The sequence below is a fragment of the Cryptomeria japonica genome, chromosome 4 (assembly GCF_030272615.1).
Source record: "Cryptomeria japonica chromosome 4, Sugi_1.0, whole genome shotgun sequence".
Lineage (NCBI taxonomy): Eukaryota > Viridiplantae > Streptophyta > Pinopsida > Cupressales > Cupressaceae > Cryptomeria > Cryptomeria japonica.
The window spans coordinates 769,067,292-769,089,879 of NC_081408.1; the positions used below are offsets into that span (position 1 = coordinate 769,067,292).

General features: G+C 40.4%; 2 protein-coding genes across 4 annotated transcripts in view; both read left to right on the forward strand.

Moving 5' to 3' along the window:
- The window catches only part of LOC131033450 (probable aspartyl aminopeptidase), a 199,789-nt gene extending 190,017 nt beyond the window's left edge, over positions 1 to 9,772 (forward strand). For 2 of the 3 annotated variants that reach the window (XM_057964677.1, XM_057964676.1), the window contains one exon: positions 9,719 to 9,739. In XM_057964677.1, the coding sequence (XP_057820660.1) occupies positions 9,719 to 9,724 (6 nt within the window). In that variant the 3' untranslated portion in view covers positions 9,725 to 9,739. Of the gene's footprint in view, positions 1 to 9,718 lie in introns of all 3 variants that reach the window. The other variant, XM_057964675.2, reaches the window with a different exon arrangement.
- LOC131033451 (probable aspartyl aminopeptidase) overlaps positions 1 to 22,588 on the forward strand; it is a 77,977-nt gene that overhangs the window by 18,134 nt on the left and 37,255 nt on the right. The window lies entirely within an intron of this gene.

Consider the following 22,588-nt stretch of genomic DNA (forward strand, 5'->3'; position numbering starts at 1 on the left):
GTTTTGTCTTAGGTTAGTTGTTTTGTCCTGAGGGGTATCCATTTAAAATTGGGTGATTTTGTCATGTAACGTTCTGACTTCTCGCTAGGTTGTTGGTTGCATTTGGACAATCATGAGGTCTTTTGGAATTACAAAGGGAGTTTCTTTTAATAAAGCTTTGAGTTAGGACCTATTTGCAATGAAGCAAGATTAGCTTATTGAACTCACGTATTTGTGTCCTCCAGTTATTATATCTTTTCACACTTATAATCTCCGAGTCGTTATGGTTTCCAGGCAAAGCTGTGATCGGTGAAAAATCTAAAATCTGACTTCAGCGCCACCGCAATCCTCAAACCCTAGTGAGCTTTACTGCTCACAAGCCAAAAGAATTGACGGAACTAAAAGCAGTATCAGAAAGAAAAGATGAGAAAATGAAAATGAGAAAATTCAAAGAAAGAAAATGAGCTGACAAAGAAATATCAAATTGGCTAGAGGGAATATACGAGTAACTCCATCGGGGCTATAGACGCTTGGCTGGCAATGGAGCAATGTTCGTGAGCTTGCGGCGATAACCTCGTCGGGACTATGGACGTCTGACTGGCAACGAGGCTCTATCCAGGATGCTTTTGGAGTCTAGATAAATTACGTAGCTTATCACAGGGGAACCTGGAGATCATGATTGTCTTGTTGAGGGGAATTAATGCATTTGCACACACATGGGTAACTGTGGACTTGATACTTTGTCTCAATATGATGGTCTCTTCTTGTAAGTGTTTCTTAACTCCTAGTTTTGTTGAAGGAGGTTTTCTAAGTTTTCCTCTAGAAAGATTGATTCCCAAATGTTTTCCAACATTTCTCAGTGGTGTCGCTAGATGTTGTGACCATTTCACACATCGCCCCATTAAAATGGGGACCCCCTCTTTTTGCTCGGTTTTGCTTGTCTTTCTCTTTGCTTTTTAGGGTTTTGGGTTAGTAAGTCAGTTGTTTGGACTAGGGTTAAGCCTTAGGGTTCCCATTCTGATGTTTTTAAGCCAGAATCCAATCCATTTTGAAGAATTTGTGAGCTTCCTCTCGTAGGATGCAATTTTGAGATGAGGTGAATCTGTCAGGAGGTCAAGTGAGTCTGTCTAGGTTCAGTCGGAATTTTGAAAGCAAGTCCAAATTTTGCCTAAGTGTTAATGATGGAATTTTGAAATGGTGTTTGAGTGATTTTGACCAAATTTTGGAAATTTTGATAATTGATCCCGGGCATTGGAAATGGCCTAATTTTGCCTTGTGAAGTGACTAAAGCCTTAAAATCTTGATATTTTGGCCTAATGGAAGTGAAATCGCTCCTGTCCCTCAGTCAGGGACCAGGGCGAAAATCATATTTTTATGCATCTTGGTTATTAATTTGTTTCATTTGTCTTGTGCAGGGTCACTAGGAGATGCCGTTGAACGTGAATTGAAAGTTTTGAAGATTTTGAGTTTCAAAAAATGGCAAAATTTTGGAGTTTGAGGTCAAATCGCTCCTGTCCCTCAGTCAGGGACCAGGGCGAAATAACTCTTTTAAACCATTTTGACCTCATTTTGATCAAATTAAAGCATCAAGGACGCGATGGAAGGTGAAATCAACATGATGGAACGCCAGGACTTAGTTGTTTGTGACGAAAAGTTGAACATTTGTCCTCAAGGACAAAAATCGCTCCTGTCCCTCACTGAAGGACCGGAGTTTGTTTCTTAAAATTCAACTGTCCTTGCAGGACCAAGATGATTTTTGGATTGAAAGATATAAAGGAGGGCATGTTCTGTCCATTGAATATAATTTGAAGAAATTTGCAAACAAGGAAATGTGCCAGAAGGACAAGTTCGCTCCTGTCCCTCACTGAAGGACCGGAGCTCAAAATCCAAAATTGCCTTGTCCTTGAAAGATTTTAACGATTTCGCGATTTGAGAAGAACAAGGGAGGTACATTTTACTCGTTGAATATAATTTGATTGCACCTCGAAGGAGAAAATTGGCCCTAGAAGCAAAATCGCTCCTGTCCACCAGTCAGGGACCAGGGCGAATTTTAAAGGTAGCTCCCATCCCTCTCCAAGGGACCAGAGCGATTTCCTTATAAGACAAGTTTTTGGCGAAGTGAAATGAAGTTTTAAGTTTGAGGCAAGCAAAGGGAGACGTAACAAATCTATTGAAGATAATTTGAAGATTACAAGAGGCCAAGTGAAGCCCATATTGTCCTAGGCGCTCCTGTCCCTCTCCAAGGGACCAAAGCGATTTCCTCAGACAAATTTCTCACCAAGATGAAGCAAATTCCATGTCAAAGATGAGTGAAGGGGAGCATAGCGGATCCATTAAAGATAGTTTTAAGCATTGGCAAAGAATGATTGAGCCTACAAATGAAAGTTCGCTCCTGTCCTTCAGTCAAGGACTAGGGCGAAATTTTGGTTATTTAGACTTCCCTTCCGATTTTTTTGATGAATCCAGGCCAAGGTACAAGGGGGCAATGATGTTTGGAACGCCTTGAAGAGAAACAAAGTTGGAAGGACCGCGAAAAGTGATGGAAATGGTCAAGTTCGCTCCTGTCCCTCTTGGCCATTGATCTTCTTTTTGATCTGGACCGTTCATTGTAATTGAGGATGCTATATATACCCTCATTTCTTCTCATTTTGTAACTAGAAAACTAGAGATGATTATGTATTAGAGAATTAGAGAGAGATTAGAGATTAGCAATTTGATAGAAGCAAGTTTCTTTGTAGCAAGATTGAGCTTTGAGGAAGGAATTTCAAACAATTGTTGTTCATGATGGCTTTGAGATCAATAAAATATTGAAGTTATGGTGTTTTATTGCAATTCTTGTGGTTATCTTCATGGTTGTTCATTTTCTTGAATCATTCTCAATCAAAGTGTTTTTTGTTTGAAGGACAAAGTGTTGGATTTGATCTTTGGTGAGATTCACTTTCCAAACCACTAGCTTCTTGCTGATTGTAGGAACGCCTTACGTGGTCAACTGGATAAACTTGAATCACTTAAAACTTTCAATCGTTGTTGTATCTTGGATATGTGCCTTTGTGGTAGTGTCCATGATCCTTGATGAATTGAAAAATCATTTGTTACCTTAGAAGATCGCATCAATTTCAATTGAGTTGTTATTTTATGGCAATATTCAAGTTGGTAGAATCTTGCCAAGTCTCGTCCACATTGAGTCATTCTTAGGGTTAGATTAGACTAAATCTCTTGTAAGCCCTACTCTTTTGATTTTTTTTTTAAGAATTTGTTAGTTTAGGAAATTCTACTTCGGAAACGTAAGGCCCCTTGATGACACAGCAATCACAATGACCACTGGTGCTTATCCACATGTAGAGACCCTACTTAAAAGAACATTGGAGTCACCCTAACTGATCCTTCTTGCGATATCTTCAGCAGTTAGAGACTTTATTCAAGAGAGGATAAGGTACCCTTGGGTATTTTATTCTGTGTATGATTGTGTACAAAATACACGTCAACAATACTCAAGAACTAGAAAATCAAGATTTTGGTGTTCATAAAACTATATTTCGATCAATCTATGCCGAGAGTTAACAGATTGTATTGGTTTAAAATTTCACTAGAATATCACAATGATTTTTAACCTACCTGTGAGCCCCGAGTCGATTAATCAAATGATAGGCCCTGTATCCAAACTATTCTCTTGTTTTTGCTGCTAACAAGTCTCTGTATTTCTGAGGCTGCGTATCTTCTTTTTCTCTTCCCTGTATATCTCTTTTCAAAATAATGGTGATGCCCCGACTTATGCTGGCTGGGTGTTATTTTTCTCCTGCCTTTTCTGGCTAAACGACTTCTTTATTTAATGTATAATTGCCACAAAAGCGGTTTTGACGGCCTGTAAGAGGCACATCTCCCTCTCCCTCAAAGTTCTATTAATGCATATAGCTGAGGGGGTCAACCTTTCGCCAGGTAAGGAGATGTTTTCAGCAGTTAACAGTCCTTTCTCAATTTGAGAACAAAGAGCTTTAAAACCATGCAATGTCAATATCCCTATATCGACTCCTTTAAGCATGTAAAAATAATTCGATATTACCATGCATGGAGTATATAACATGCAGTTGAAATTTGATTACAAATATAATCCGATCAATAAACATTATATATATATGTATGTATAATATTTATACATATACATATATACATACATATATATATATATATATATAATCGATAGTTATATATATACTTATATAAGTATAATAAAACCACATACATATATATTTATTTATATTTGTTACCAATAAATTAAATGAAGGAGTATAAACATTGTATTCATCTATTTCATTTTGAAGATATATATATATATATATATACTCCATCTGCATGAACAATGTATGTAACAATCATCAAAATTACACACATAATCATTTAAAAGCATTCAAATCAATCTTTCTTTAAATATTAATCCCTAATCTGATTAGCGAGGAGGACAACACAATGCTATGTGAATCAATATCTAAAGATGAAGTTAGAATGGCAGTTTTCCAAATGCAGGCCCCTGGCCCTGACGATTTCTCTACACGGTTCTTTCAAAACTGCTGGCATTTCTTGGGTAACGATATTTGGCAAATTGTGGAAGACTTTCGAAAATCGAAACAGTTCGTAAAAGACATTAACAACTCTGTAATTGCTTTAATTCCCAAAAAAGCAGTGTGTTCTTCGTTCAATGAATACAGACCAATTTTGCTTTGCAATACCATATACAAAATTATTGCAAAGGTTCTTGCAAACAGGCTGAAAAAGATATTAGGCAAGATAATTTCGAAAGAACAAAATGGATTTGTGCCAAGAAGAGATATTTTGGACAGCATTATCCTAACTAGTGAAGTTGTGCACTCGCTCAAAATCGATAAGCGTCCGGGGATGATAATCAAATTAGATGTCTCTAAAGCATATGATAAGGTATCCTAGCAATTTTTGGATGGAGTTATGCATAGAATGGGTTTTTGTGCTCACTGGCGAGAGCTCATCGGATATTGCATATCATCGGTCAGATTCTCCGTCTCTATGAATGGTGGCCTACATGGCTTCATTCAAGCTGCAAACGACATCGGATAGGGGGATCCTCTTTCCCCATCTCTCTTTGTGATCGAAGTCAATGCTGCATGTGAGCCAATTACTCACTCACAATTCGCTGACGACACAACATTATTTGGTGAGCCAACAATCCAAGAAGCAAATTGCATAAGGGATACACTGGCCGAATATGAGGCACAATCGGGGCAGCTAATGAACAAGGACAAATCACAAATTTTCTTCCTCAATGTTAGGATATCGAAGCAAAAACGATTAGCAGGAATCTTACAATTCAAGATTGGATCTCTTCCTGCAAGATTTCTGGGCGTAAAGGTCTTCTGTGGCATCAATTCAACCAAGCATTGGGTTGATGTCTTGGAACATTTCAAAACTAAAGCAATGGCTTGGAGACACAAGTGGCTTACTCTACCTGGTCGAATCACCATGGCCAAATCATTCCTTTCGGCAGTCCATGTATATCACATCATGTCTTGAATTGACTAGTAAAGCTGAGAGGGAGATGGAAATTACTTTGAAAAGCTTTTTATGGGAAAGGTCGAAGGAAGAATGGAAGATTCCACTGATCAAATGGGACACTGTGTGTAAAAGCACGTCAGTTGGTGGTGTTGGCATTCGTGGCCTTCAGAGGCAAAATTTGGCGTTGGGTGCGAAGCTTATATGGAAAATGTACAAATAGCCGCAGAAACTCTGGTGCAAAATAATGCAGTCAAAGTACTTGGATTGTGATGATCCTGCACGGATTCTTACTTGTCCAAAGCAATATGGTGGCTCGACAACATGGCAATTTCTGAACTCTTGTAAACATCTAGTTTGTGACCATCTTACATGGAACATAGGCAATGGTGAATCTGCACATTTTTGGCGTGACTCATGGAACGGGCATGAATGCCTAGCCGATTGCCTTCACCTGGATGGCTGCATTAACCTGCTAACTGAGACTTTTGGGACCAAAGTGTGAGACTATGTCATCCGGAGGGATTCCTTGCTGGGCAGCGAATATGGTTGGGTGGATGTTTCAAATTTCCCAATCCTGAATGACAAAATCGCAGAGTTAGTGGCTGAACTCAAGAAGCGACCTTGTCAAATCTCTAACAAACAAGATAGTATTGTTTGGTGTGGTGCCAAAAGCGGGGAGTACTTTGCCAAACTTGGCTATGCGATCCAGGTTACCCAGGAAGAGAAGAAAGATTGGTTCAGCATCTTATGTTGGAACAAAATGGTTTTGCCCAAGGCGGGTGCCTTCCTTTGGGTGGTCCTCCACTACAAATGCCTTACGGCTGAAAGGCTCAAGAGAATCGGTTTTCATGGCCCTTCTCGGTGTTGTATGTGTGAAAGACAAGAGGAAAGTATTGATCATCTATTTTTGTCATGCCTTGTTGCTACGGCCTGTTGGGATTGGATCCAATCGGAGTTCCATTGGGCTAGCCCAAGACAAAATTGTCTTAAAGAACTTCTTATCAGCTGGCCAAGCAAAGGCAAACTCTACCATTGGTCTAGACTATGGATCTTTGCACCTTCAATGATTATTTGGCAACTCTGGAAAGAAAGGAGTAAACGAATATTTAAGGGGCTTTCTAGAGATACCAACCAAATCATCCGCACCATTAAGGATGCTATCATTGAAACAGCCAATAATAGAACAATCATCAAAAGGAAAACAATTTTTTCGAAATGGGATCATGAGATGGAGAACAAATGGATCAATTTGAAGCCTCTTAATCGGCCTCCAGCCAAAGGCCAAATTAATCGGGCAGAGATTAGATGGCAGGCTCCAATGTCTTTCAAGTGGAAACTTAACTTTGATGGCTCCGCCAAAGGTAATCTAGGTAAGGGCGAAGCTGGTTGTGTCATTAGAGATGCTGATGGTAACTTCTTTTGTGGTGCGTCTAAGCGTTTGGATGACTGCACCAACAATGTGGTTGAGATGGAAGCGTTGGCCTTGGGAATCAAGCTTTGCATCAAATTTGACATTCACTATGTGGAAATTGAGGGGGATTCTCTGTTATGCATAAGAGCTATCTCCTCTGGTGGATTCCCGAATTGGCACTTGAATAATTGGGCTGAATACATTCATGGTCTCCTCACGAATGTCAAAGACTTCTCTCTAAGGCATGTTTATTGTGAAGCTAACAGGGCGGCGGACTGGGTAGCAAATCATGCAGTATTGCAGGACATTGAGATCATTGACGATCAAAATGTTGATCGATGGCCTAGTCTCTCGCAAATAATAACTCAGGACAAGACCCCTAAAAGTGTAGGGCTATGAATTGGTTGCCACTGATCTTCAGTTGTTCCCTTGGTATAGAAACTTAGCATGACTTTCCGGCTAATAGTGGTCACCCGCCACTTCTGATATATGTTTGTGCACCGGTCAATAATGTATTTGGGAGCTACCCCCTCTAGTAGCACTTGTCCAATAAATAAAAAATCTCTTTAAATCAATGACATCAATTAAGAGCATTCCATGAAAGAATTCATCATTCAAATTTAAACAAACATTTCATTTCGAGTAAATTAAAACATTCATTTATGCAAGATGCATTCTATGAAAACTAATGTGGAGTGTGAGATTCCATCTCCATACAGAATTCAAAAAGCTAAAAGAACTCTACGCGAACCAAGTTCTCGCCTTCATCCACGTTCACGTGTTCCTGCATTCGCTTGCACTCGATTGTTCATCAGCAATTACAATCCCCAATTTTCACAATAAAAATAATTTAAATCATTCATTTGCAGTTAAATTTCCATTACAATCCAAATTCAATTTCATTAACAATCTAAATTCAATTTCGATTCCAATTTCATTTCTATTTCAATTTCATCCATATAACATAAATATAAATAATTTTCATAATTTAATCATTGCAATAAATATAGATAAAAACAATATGTGACACATGTAGAAACAATACATAAAGATCCACCATATCTTCAATGAAATCATATGTTTATTCCAACATAGACTTTGCAACAATCTCTGATCTTCTCCTCCTACTCTACTTCTACTTGCTAAAGAGCTATCAACTGTTAACCCTTACAAATGAAAAGGCAAAGCCTTTTATAGACATCTCGGTTACAATTCAAGGGCTAGGATTGACTTGGAATCAGTCACCGAGATTTGAATGATAAAACACTAATTAGGGCTAGTTCCAACTAACACCTTACATTTAATACTTGACCAATGAGATCGTTACAACATTCTGGACACATTTCCTTCCCTTGAATTTGGACCAATGAGAAATGAGGTTAGGTACATTGAATTTAGTGACCTCCACATGTGTAATGTTGATGAGTCAGGTTCATTGAACTTGGACAAATTGACTTGGAATAATGTGATTGGTTGATGATGAATGGGCTCCACCTCAACATGCATATCTTTAAATTGTCCCTCTTGTCACAAATAAGTCCTTGAATATTTATCAATATCTCTTGATACTTGACATTTCTAGCCTTTGACAAAATGGGTTATCTTCGCAAATTGCATCATCTTGATTAACTCTTCTAGAACCATCCACTTTCCTTGATCATTCTTGCATTTCATTCTCATGTTTGGGAATCCTTTGTCTCGAACATCCTATTGGCTTCACCCTCATCATTGTCTTAAAATTGTCTCTCCTTAGTGTAGTTCTTGACTTTATCTTGTGGAATACTTTGTTTATTTATCCAGCTTCTTCATGTCTTGGACCTCTCAAAATCGCTCTCCGTCCCTTGGAATTCTTCTTTTGTCATCCCCTTCATGTTGTAGTGTCTTTCCTTGTCTTCATCTGCATGGTTGAGTTCTTTCCTTTGATCTTAAGCTTTCAATGTTGTAGAGTCTTTCATCTCCTTCCATTTCTTTGCATGACCTTGTTGAGTCCTCCATCTTCCTTGCCTTGAATGTGTTGATCTCGTCCTTTGCACTTGGGTAATCCCATAATACTGGGTTACACTTTTTGGCCAAACTTGACACTGAAATCAGCATTTTGCATCGGATCTTTATTTTCTAACACTTATAGCAGCTAAACCATTAAGAATTTGAAGATGCAGTAAAATACTAATTTTTGAGATTTTTCATATAGATTCTAAATATATATTTTTTTAAATAATTAGAAATGAGTTATTCACATTGTTATGTAACTTTAACTAACCTAATATTTATAGTAATCAACATTTTTCAGAAGTGACATTTATTTGGTAATGCATAACATTTTTTATACTAAGAAGGAAACTCTAATTTTTAAAATATAGATTTGTCACACCAATATCTAGTGGATGGATATTTTTCCATAATTTTTTGTTACATATATATTTTTTATTTAATTTTTGAAGTTAAGGTAATTATAATTTGGACATAGGTGTATTCTATAATGCATAACTTTTTGTGTATGCATTTGAATTAACTTCTTCTTTTTGTGTTGAAATGAGGATATCAATACCTAGGGAAAATATATTTTCTTACAATTTTTTTTTTTTTATTTTAAAAATTTTCCACGTGTGAAACACAATCCTTATTGTTCGATGAAAAACCTACATTCATGAGCAATAAAACATAATATATTAATGAAATTAAATATATTAAAAATTATACTATTTGGAAAGCTTATAATAAGGACCTACATAAAAAAAACTTTTAAATGAATTCATTTGACCTCCGAAAAGCTAATGTAAAAGTGGTTTTCTATCAACATTTTGATAGGTGTGAAGGAGACTGTAATGGACACCCTGGAATGCCCAAAAACCATACCAACTGCTGCTACGAATTTTATCAAACAGTTTGCATCCAACTCCTTATTTCTCTGTTTAATGTTTTAAATTCCCTTATGGCTCTAGAAATGAAATGTTGGTTTGTTTTACATGGAATTGAAATCACAGAATATGAACAAGAATGAAACTACAATAATATGCAACTGGAAATTGAACTACTGCTGATATGATATTATTTTCAGAATTAATCAAATACATAGCAGATTTTTTCAACTCACTAAATACTCCAGCAATAATGCTCCATCAAATGTTTTCCAATCTTGCTGCTACAATGACATGAATAGTGCCACGTGAATAGTGTCGCATGAATAGTACCTACGTGAATAGTGTTGCGGCCTGTAGCTGAAAATGCACCCAAATAGTGTTGCTGCCTATGGCTGGAAATGCACCTAGAATGCACCCAATCTGCTTGTTAATGAAGCTGAAAGCAATGGATTCCAAAGGCCAAACCCCAAGGGAATGACATCTAGAATGTCACACGAGAGGATAGATGTCCTCTAATGCCAAGAACGGATCTGCAACTCACACATCAATTTCTTCTCAAATTCAACCTGCTGAATGAAGCCACAAAAGCTTCCTTTTATTCTTTCTCCAAGGGTCGACCCAACTCACTTAAGCAATGTGGGATAAAACATGTGCAATATAAAACATATTAAAATATTCACTTATGTCTCCCTTGGATGCCCCTTTGATTTGCACACATCCCCATAAAATAAATATTAAAGTAACACTTTAATATTTTACAATTAAATTAAATGTTACTTTAATAACACTTCAGGCATTAAAATATACTAGCAATCGAACTCCGAATAGCGCGACTGATAACTCGTCGGAAAGCTCTCGCCAAGGAGTATCGAATCCAATCACCAAAACTAGCCTCCGTTGTGTCCTGTTGACTTACTAAAAATAGTGAGTATGCCTGAAACTAAGTAAATCAACTCTGTGTTGGCCTAAACTGGAAATGACTAGGCCAAAACACTCTAGGATTCCTTTAAACCCTTCGTTAGCCCTCGGGACCATGTAGAGCTAGGCTAATGCACATATTCTTGGTCAACTGCTAAAGTGGGGACATTACAGAGACTCCATTGTAGGTATGATTTAAGAGTAGGGAGGTTCTTTCCAAGGGATTTTGATCTAACTCTCTTCAATTAGTTACTTCAAATGGAACCTCTCAATGCTTAAATCATTATATTTTCTAAAAAATGTATGATTTCAACAAAAATCAGGATGTACCAACAAGTGTAACCCAGCATTGTGGGATCACCCACTTGCATCTTCTCCTTTGAAATCATTCCTACAAGAGAGAAAGGAAAAATTCCTTGGATTATGATTGTGAGTAAACCCCGATGTTGATTATAGGATTCCATTGAATGAAATACAAGAAAATCATCATTCCTATTTTCCATGTTGTGAAGGAATTTTCCATGGGGGGATTTGATGCCTCTCAAGAAATGTAGAGCATACTTTCACATAAGAGTGGAAATATTGAGCACTTTGAGCCTTGGAAAGGAAATGTTGGAGCCGAAAGGAAACTAGTGCAAGGAAATTTCAATGCGAAAATGAGACTAGTGCAAGGGAATTTCTACATTTCCATACTTATGACTTGTGTAATGTTTTCACACATCACTCCATTGAAAATGGGGACCCTCACTTTTTTGCCTCCTATCTTAGGTGTTTTAGTTTAGTTGTCTTAGTTTGGCAATCGCCATAGCCTTTAATCTTTTGCTTGTATGAGGGTTTGTACTGTTGGTTTGAGTTAGATGTTACCCTTGGTATATCTTAGGATGCAATGCCTCATTGTTAGGGTAAGTTAGGTTAGTCCCATTCTCATGAATGAGTGTCGGGATGGAGAATTGAGGTAAAAATGCTAATGGTTGCACAATCTTGTCAAAATTGCTCAAATTGCTAAAAGTTGTCAATATTGTCCAATGTTGTCAAAGTTGTCAAAAGTTGTCAAGATTTGTCAAAAGTTGTCAAGGTGCAGGATGTTGTTAGGAATGGATACAAGGATAAGAAGTGGTAAGCTTTCTTGTAATTCTGCTAGGAATTGCAAGTATAATGCCTAATGTCATGAATTACAAGTTCACATTTTGCAAGACCTAGGTGGGGAAAATGTATCAAAATTTGGCAAAATCAGGACTCAACCCCCTTGCACCACAAATATACACTAACATTTGTGCAAGAGAATAGAATTGGTGCGCTCAGGGTAAATGAGGAAATCGAATTCAAAAATTGTCTAAATCATGATCAAAACCCCCCTCACTGTGCAAATTAATCAAGTTCATGCACACCACTGTGTGGACAAGGGCTCAAAATCTGACCTAGTTTGTGCATGAGACCCCCCTGCCCTTGCACTAAGTTGTGCATGTACACCTCTCAAGGGTGCTCCCTTTTGTGCAAATGTAACACTCAAAACTGCCCTCATGATGCAAGTTGTCATTCAAAGAATTGTCTAAGTATGGTTTCAAGGGGGCTTCAACTTGTATCTTGAAATATCCCCTGTCCAACGGATGACTGAAAACAAGGAATATTTTGCTAATGGTCTCTGATTTTTGGATTTATATAGGCTGCTGATAAGTTTGTCTCAGATTGAAAACAAGAAGTTAACAGTGACTATGACAAATATAAGTGTGCTTTGATGATTGGAGGGCTAGTCTAAGATGCTCACACAACTAACTTAAGAGTTTGATACCAAATAAGACACAGAGATAACACTTTCAGTCAACTGTCATTTAAGAAAACACATATCATGCATCCTCAGAAAGAAGGTAAAATGTAAACCCAAACTTCTCTATTCATATGATGGACAAATTAGCATTACATAGACAGTCTAGGCAGCTTAATGAACAAAATCATTGACTGTTATTAATGATCAATTCTCAGACTTCTGAAGACTCAAAACCTGCAACTATTCTCTTGCATTCACACTGTAAATTTGGTGAGGAACCTGGCCAAGACGCTTTATAGAAGCAAGCTAGGAATGGTGTCCAAAGACTCTCCAAAAGCTAAATCGAACCTCTTCCAAATTCGCCTTTACTGCTGCAGTGTATAGGTCTGAGATCACAGTGAATGACAGCTGGTATTGATGGTATGATGAATCAATAAGGATCCGGTCAACTACTGAGAGGGGGGGGTGAATCAGTAGTTAGAAAAATGACATAAACTTTTCACCAAACAAAAACCTCTCAAGACAAACTCAGAACTGACTGGTTCAAACACTAAACTAACAAATTGCAATATCACTGTCAAGTAAACCGGTTTGACTGACATAACAAAATAACACTAAAACAACTCTGAAACTCTCAAAACCTTTTAATCAAAACATCCAAATACTTTATTGACAAAAGTAAAAGCACATTTCAGATTGTTGTCGGTCATCATATCATATCTAAGTGGATTTAGCAGTTAAGAAAATTAACCATGGCAAACATAACCACAAAAACATTCACCACTTGACACAATGATTTTGACGTGGAAACCCAAATGAGAAAGACCACGGTGGGGATGAATACCCACAAGTATTCTGAACTCTTCTAAAGTTCGCCCTGTTAGGAGCCAAGCCTGTTAAAGCTTTACAATAAGTCCTATTAAGAACAGATCCTGTTAGGGACCACCCGGTTAAGGGATTGACTATAATGCCCTATTAGAAGAAATACCTTGTTAGGAGTAACCTCGGTAGAGGATTTGAAATCCAAGCTAATGGATCACCTGGCTAGAGGATTTAAATAACACTAAGCTTGTTAGAGCTTACCCGGTTAAGGGATTTGACTGTTGTAATTGTTAGAGAACAATAGGGGTTTGTTGATCTGGTGAATAGCACTACTCTGCTTGATCAGATCCTTTTCATGCTCCTTTCTGCCTTTACACATACTGCAAATACATCTCCTGGTTCGACAACCAATCACTCTTACATTCAACTAGAATTGCCAACACTACAACAAAACAACTCATCGACCTTATAAGCAAAACAATAGGTCGGTAACACATCACAAACCTAAGATCTCATAGAGATTACAAACAAATTGGTTCAAGTATGACCGTTGTATTACATAGCAATCATTGCACATCATTCAAGACAACCTCGACCGTTCCTTGATCACCTCTTCATCGATCCCTGTAACTCATCACGCGGTTTCTATTACATGCAATGAACTCGTTCATTCCCAAGATAAAATCGTTATCTCTACATGCCAAAAACCATTTGAAACTCTTCTCATACAACATGCATACGTGGCATAATCATTACCGCTCATTGTTTGCCACATACGAGTAAACCTTAATTGCAGAAAGTAAATGCACAGAACATACTTGACAGATATTAAATAACCAGTTTCTGTATTAATTCAACAGTCCATGTACATCAAGTGCTTATAACATTACATCAGACACGACTATCATGATGATACTTCGAAGGAAAGGTATGCAATATATAATACCCGAAGGGGTGCGACCAACCATCGTGTCCAACTGCCCTTCGGGATGACTAACTGACTGACCGCCGTAACTCATTATTACCGACGACACATAAACGACAACATGACATAATGATTATTCCCGGCAACATCATCCCCCCCAAGAAAAGAAGTCATCTCCGGACGACTTAATACAAAATAGAGATGACATTAAACAAAACCAAGGTAGAGAACTGCTAATGCCAGTCGAGCTCGGAACTTATACACCTACTGCATCCTCACCTGAAAACCCTTTTCTACTACCATCCGATGCTCAAGTGCGGATCTCAACATTATTGCTTCCGCAAGGAGTTCTTTTTTTTTCCTTGACATCACAGTCGTCCGATGCCTAAACCAAACTTGTCTGCAAAACACGCTTTTCAGTCTCAGCCTCCACCAACTGCTACTCAAATGATACTGTCTCCATAGCCAATTTGTCCTCGATAGCCACCTGCGCTGCCCTCTCGGCATTCAACACTTGGGTACGCTGAGCTAAGTCTCATGCTACTACTGCCTCCAACTTGGTGGTTAGCTCCTCCCAAGCCCTCTGTGCATCCACCAAGGCAACCTCAAGTCCAGCCGAGACATACTCCAAGTTCCTCAAAGCGTACCATTCCTGCCTGGAGGTGGCCACAACTCTCGGGCACAAAGGCTACGAGACACCTCAAATCCTCCCTCACACTCCCCAAAGTTTGATAACAGAACTGAATAACTCCTCGGTGCCGTATGACTTCGCGTGCCTACAATGCCTTCCCTCAGACTCTGTTTGTTCGCAACCTCCAAATCTGTCTCCCTCTACGGCGTATGGCTTCCCCGCCAATGCTTAGCTTTAGGTTTCTTTCTCACAGTACGGGACAACCCAACACTTACTGTGCCTTCTCTGATGCCCTTCGCTCAACTCAAAAAGTGTATTGTAGCTCAAAAATAAACTGGGGGTCTAGGGGCAGTGCCCCCAGCGGGGTCGAGGGGCAGCGCCCCCGCCGCCAACACCACTTTAACACCTTCAGAACCACATGGAAGTCCATGGCGCACATCATTTTTGTGATATTTTTAAGATGCCAAAAACCTGCTTCTTCACTCTAAGTTTTCAGCGTCCTGGCTCCGTCGTCGAATGATTTTTCAATCTCATCGTCGTTTTTTTTTCCCATTGTAATTGGCACCCTAGCCATACAACCTCCCCGTACAGTCAACAACAACATTGCCACCTCCAATCATACAGCCACCTTCCCGTGCGGTCAACACCCTCCTTACCGTACAGTTACACCTTCAGCGTACAGACAACATGGTCAACCGGTCAACACCCTCCTTATCGTACGGTCACACCTCCGGCGTACGGACAACATGGTCAGCCGTACACACCGTACGGTCCTCCTTTCACACGCCCACTCGTAGTTCAACCTTACGGTGGACCATTGACAACGGAGCGGTTGCGTGTGTTTGTGCGTTGTGCGTTCAGGCTGCTTGTGCATGTTTTATATCTCCGTTGGCAGTGATGTCCACCACACGGTGGTGTCCACCGTTGGTGGTCCACCGTCGGTGTTACCACCGCACGATGGTTCCACCGTCGATGTTGCCGCCACCGGTGGTCCACTGCATGGTGGTTACACCGTTGGTGTTGCCATCGCATGGTGGTCCACCGCCGGTGGTCCCACCGTCGGTGTTGCCACCGCACGATGGTCCCACCGGTGATAGTCCCACCGTGGCTTCCAACTTTTTTTTCTTTTTTAAAATTTTAAATTCAACCGTACAGTCAACTGTCGTACGGACTCGTACGATCGTATGGTTTTTTCCCTAAGTGTCCAGATTCGGCTCGGGTTTCGTGCCTCTAGGATCGCCCTTTCTCGGTTTGCCTCACCCGAGAGTCTCCCGCTTTGGTCCCGTGCCTCTCGAGTCACCTGCTGGGCCTCTTAGGTCCCCTTCCATCCTATCGGGTTCCCCTTCAGACTCGTGGGTGTCCTTTCAGCCTCTCGGGTCCCCTGTGTGCTTCTCGTGGTAGGGTTTCAATTTGGACCCGTCGGTGGCAAGTCTATTTTCAATGGCCATTCGAAGACTTGGAACCACAAATTCTACAGGGACCACGGTCTCCTTCCCGTACATAAGAAGAAGAAGAATAATAAAGATTTTGAAGGCTGCAACCTTCCACATAGGGTTCCAGTCATCTCCGGCAAGGATGACCTTGGGATCACTTGCCTTTCCCAGATTTGTCTCCTTCAAATTCAAATTTACCTCGTGATACTTGATGGGTTCTTCCTGGTGTGCGGTGGTGTCACTCACACGGGCGTCTCCCTTCTAATATTCTCTGTATTCCGGCAGGTACACCTCCTCTGTTACTTGCTCTGGTTCTTCTACTTCGAGCCTGTAGCTCTGGAACATTTCGTAATCCTCCATCTGCCAGTGGAAGAGGCCATTCATGGAGTCCCCATCATCCCCCGAGCATGCTTCCAACTCTAATATCCCTTCGTCACTGGGCTCCATTCTGCGGCGGTCTTCATCCCTACCCAATTGGTCTCCTTCAGATTCAGACTCGGAGGAGGATGCCAACTCCTCGCTCACCATCTGCGTACAGAGATCGATCACGTATTTCCTCCCCGCGCTTTCCAAGCAGAGCGTATTCCGCTTCCAATTATGGTTCGCCTTTGCTGCAATTAGCCACCCACGTCCGAGAATGGTGTCGTACCCTTTCTGCTTTAGTGGAATCACTACAAAATCCAGTACGAATGGCTGCATGCCAATCATCACCCACTAGCTCGTGAGGGTACCTAGGGGTTTAATCCCGTGTTGATCTATCCCTAACAGATTGAACATGGGGAGCCACAATGTAGGCTTCCCCAGTTTTTTCCATGTCTCCTCTGGGAGCACATTTACTCCTGACCCTCTATCCACAATTGTGTCCATGAAGGTAGTCCTGAGGATGCCCATTTCTACCACCGTCGGGTGGTGTCCACTGTTGACTACTAGCAACATAGGGTCGGTTGAAGGGCTGACGGGAACCTCCACCTGCGGTGCACTCGAAGGTGCATGTGCGGTGCTTTGCACATTGCTAAGGATGGCAGTCCTCAAATGTGGCATGGAGTCTAGAAGGTCTTTTACCTTTATCGGCACCTCCATCTATAAGATTTGCCCAATAATATTCTTTTCCGCTTTCAGGTGTGTTGAGGGACTCATCTCCATGTTCTTCCGTCCTTCTGCCGCCATCTCTCGTTCAATGTCGGCCTTCGCCTCCCACAGTCTCTCCTTCTCTGTGCGGGGCTTGGGATACGTTGCCTTCTTCGCCTGCGCGCAAGTGATTGCCAATACTTCTTTGTCTATGCCCCTCTTCTCAATATCGAGCAGATTCACCCCCTGTTTAGGACAATGTGTGTCGTCGTGATCACCGGGGCCGCACCATCTACACAAGATCTGGGGGGTTTTAGTATTCTAGCACTCCCGAGCGAAGTGCCCCAATTGGCTGCAGGCCCGACATTGAATTATTGGCCGCCCCTTGGCGTCATACTGGATACGGCTTCCATTATTGTTGTTATTCCTTCCACCGCCGCGTCTGTTATCCCAGTATCCTCCAGATGATGTTGTTGTGTTAGTTTGTTGGCCCATACCCGCTGGTGCGGATGTTGTGGCCTGCTCCGTGAACAACACCTGGTTCATTTGCGTACTTTGGGTTTTCATGTTGTATGGGCACTCCTTGGTGGAGTGTCCCATCACTTGGCAAATCTTGCAGAATGCCTTCTTCTGGCAAGTACCCTTTGTATGCCCCTCCTCTTTGCACTTAGTGCACCATATGTCCCCTTCGGTCCAACCAGTGCTTCTCATTGTTTTGAATTCCCTCCTCATTCGCTCCATGTCTTTCTGGAGCGCTTGCACCCGTTTGCCAGCTTCGTTGTCGCTGCTGCTTTCCTATGAAGAGTTGCTTTCCTGTGAAGAGTCATCTTCCTTGGACGAGCTATCCTTCTTTTTTTTCTTCGATGTCTTGGTCTCGCTCTCGAGATCCATCGCTCTATTGTATGCATCTTTGTACGATGTCGGTGGGACAATTTTCATCTTCTTTAGGAGGGAGTGTTTCAGTCCCTCCACAAACCATCTCTTTTTCAACCCATCCGCTGGTTGACTGTCCATTTTTCCCAACAGTTCCTTCAGCCGCCGACTATAGGTTTGGACATTCTCGTTCTTGTTTTACTTTGTTCCATAGATTTCGGCAACTATTTCGTTGTCATCTCTCAGGAGGTGGAACTCTATCCCAAACTCCTTCAGGTCGGGCCATGTGCCAACTTTGGCCTTATCCATATCTGAGTACCAATCTATGGCCACTCCTTTCAAGGTTGCTGGGAATTGTGTTAACCCATTCGTCTTGATCGGTAACACCGTTTGCTGACCATATAATTTCCCACGTTCGACAATGGCGGACGGGATCTTCCTTCCCGTTGCCGTTGAACTTTGGTAGTTTCTGTTTACTCGCCATTGATGGGGGTTGTCTCCCCTGAGGTGGTTGTGGCTGTGTTTGAGCCCCTGCGCTGCTCCCTCCGGCGTCGGTGGTGTGTCCTGCGTGGGTGACTGGTGGTACGGTGTTTTGCCTGTCATGTGTCGCACTTATAGTCGTACAGTTGTCCTCCCCTTCGTTCTCACCCATGCCCACTCCTGGCTCCCTTTGGTGATCCTCACTTTGTGGTGTAAGGGATAATTTTCTAAATTGATCCCAAGTCTCCTTGACTAGATTCCGCCGTAACATTGTTTCCTCCAGAACTCTTCGTGGCTCTGCACCCTACGGTGTTCTGGCGACACGTAGAAATTTCCGTTGGCTTCTGCACCCTCTGTGACACCTCCTTGGTTCCCCTCGGGCCACCCTTCGACAGGTCGTCCTTTGGCAAGTTGCCTCAGCCTCCGTCTACGTTCTACTTGCTGCTCCAGAATCAAGGCCCTCTGCGAGGCCTCCCACTCATCCGTTTCTGCTTTTTTATTTCTATCTTTATTCAATAGGTTGGGCATTAATTGTCGTACATTTCCATAATTCACAATACATAAACCAAAACACGTCTTTATTAATTCATTTCGTTAGATACAACTCGTGTCAATGACACTTTTATTTGAATATAGAAGATTCAAGGTTCAATTCCTTCCTAGCCTGGCGCCATCCCATTCTGCTTCCTGTCAGTTGCTATCTTCGTACTGTTGAAGGATCTGTTGGCGTTGTTCTTCCTAGGCAATCTCCTCCAGGCGAGCTTGTTGTGCCAGCGATGCCTGTGCAAGCAACCGGGGAAGATGGTTCATCAACCAATTTACTGTCGGGCTAACCTCCAGCGCTGTCCACACGGTACTTGGTGGGATTTCCGCCTCCGTGGCCTCTCGTCGGATGTATGTCTCGATGGCTACCTGGAGTAGAATTGAAAATTCCCTCGTCGCAGTGTTTTCTCCGTTGTAAAGCTCGGTTTGCGCGTCGTCGGCCTCTAGGTTTATCTCACCAACGGGTAGGCCCATCGTGTCCTTGTGCCATCCGCGTCTTCCATTCTCGAGTACGTCTAGGCAATGGCGCCAAATGTTTGCCACATACGGGTAAACCTTAATTGCAAAAAGTAAATGCACAAAACATACTTAACAGATATTAAATAACCAGTTTCTGTATTAATTCAACAGTCCATGTACATCAAGTGCTTATAACATTACATCAGACATGACTATCATGATGATACTTCGAAGGAAAGGTATGCAATATATAATACCCGAAGGGGTGCGACCAACCGTCGCGTCCAACTTCCCTTCGGAACGACTAACTAACTGACCGCCGTAACTCATTATTACCGACGACACATAAACGAAAACATGACATAATGATTATTCCCGACAACACTCATCATTTGATCATAAACCAATACAACTGATTCACCAAGCTCCATCGGTTAGGGTTTGGCACATCAACAGGTGGGGTTTACCAGTTGATCTCACTTCTTCTCTAGTAATACTGGTTTCCTTCACAAGCTCACTTACTGGTTGCAAAACAACATTATTACAACATCATTACCGGTTACAATTCACATCAATGACAACATAATAGTTCATCAATGCAATCTTCATGCAAATGCCAACAGGTATCACCTCAGACTTTCACCAAAAATGATCGCTTTGTTGCATCAAGAATAGCGCCATCCTCAATATGGAATTTGGAAGCCAAGCTGAAAAGATAATTGCAAAATCGATGGGTAATGGCAGACCTGGTTCGATTTTGTCTTCAGTCCATACGTGGCCGATCATACCCCTATTCACCTTCAATTCATCCAAAGGGAAATCGCCTTGGTCTTATAATCAAATCGCTGACCTCCAATTTGCCCTTTATAGCTCCTATGAGATGATTTGGGCAAAATTGTGAAAATATGGCTGCCTGATATGGATTCTGAGAAAACTCTGATTGGAAGTTGATTCACTTCCAAATTGCCCCTAAATGAATCGCCTGTCCTTGCTGATCAAATCGCCTAACTCAAATGATGAGTTTGAAGCCTCTTGTCAAGTAATGAATAAAATCGAAGGGTGTAGCAGTTTGATAGACTTCAGACCTGCAAAGGTAAATCTGCTAGCCGTGGTCTCCCCATAATCTGTCTGAACAATTAGGCCTCTCTCCCTTGAATGTTATTGATTAGCTATGAAAGCCAATACCGCCATCTCTATAAATTCTTCAAGATAAATGCCATGGCAGCAACAAATCCTCAATAAGCTCTGATTGGAAGACTGATATGTCTCCCACCCCTAATGCAACCCCTCGGAAGGTATTCCACTTCCTCAATTATGCCTATCACCGAGAGTTTTCGTTCCCTAATGATACTCTGCAGATAACCTTCTGGCTCCACAAGACAATCATACAAGAGAAGATGCAAACAACTGATGATCCACAATGAATTACTCTCCTTTTATTTCAATCCTACCCAATCATTACATTCCTTCTAGAAGATCACTTTATGAGGGTAGGTACATTTTATTGTTATTATTAATTACAGATTATTTTAATTTGCACTTTATAAAATGATATTATATTAAAATCAAAGTGCACGTGCCTTGGAATATGTGTAATCTCTTTATTACTCCTTTTAACCAATAAAACATGAGATGTGAAGCCTCAACTTACTGCAACTTGACCCCCAAAACACTCCTCTTGGCCTACGAGGGTCGGATGACAGGCCAATCCCAAGAAATACTGAAGACTAGTGTGAAGGTGTAATGTCCCCAGCTAAGTTTAGGTCTGTTTTAACCATAATTAATCCATTTGAATATATTTATGACTCAAAATAAATATATTAGGAGACAATTCCACCTTGACATGGATCAAATCAGTGATAACATAAACTTCTTTCAAATATTGAATTGATAATCCAACTTGATTTATAATCTCGGCTTTACTTGTTCTTTCAAATTACTATTTCCATGTATATATATATATATAATCTTGTTGATATTACATCTATTATCCTTACTCTAATTTATTTCCATATTTATTAATTATTGGTTATATGAATTATTATATATTATTGCAGAACAGTTTCTAAAAGATATTATAATAATTATAATGATTATATTAATATCTATTATTATATCACTATCTATATTTATAACCATTATATTAATATCCATATTTATATTATTAATTAAATTCTGCATACGATCATTATTGGGCTTCAAATCTTAATCATCATAATGAGCACATCACCGTGCATACTACCAGGAAAAAGGATACTGCCTGTCACTTAATAACAGTTATGTTCTGAGCTGTTCGATTCCCTTCAAGCTCTTCCCGACTGGAGTAAAGGAACAATATCTAATATCCTCCTTAATTCTGAAAACTGTATTCTCACATGTGTATTCCTCTTTTGACAATCTTCTACTTAATGAGTCTGCTGATAATCTTCTTATATTCATGTAAGAGTCTGATATAATTCTCTTCTCAGCATATACTCTCTTTTCTGAATTTTTTTCTCAGCGTTTTTTCCTCCACCCCCTTAAATGAATTTAATTCATTTATACACCTTTTCATATGTTGAAGAAGACGCACCTCTTGAATAAGAGACATCTCTACGTAAGAGTCACCATGCTTTTCAACGTAACCAATTAGTTATCGGGCTCCCAAACTATTTATTAATCTCACCTTTATAAGATTACATGGCATCCCTCTTTTTCTTTTAACAAATCACACTTCATAAGATGTCTAATATAGACTCATTGTCTTCTGAATTATAGTTTAGAATTTGGATGTAATTAACATGATAATTATAATTTACGCCCACATATCATATCATTTTAAAAAAGACTTGTATTATATAGTATGAAATTATTAGCAAGTTGTAAGTGATGACACCAATCAAAGTATTAAAGTGTGTTTC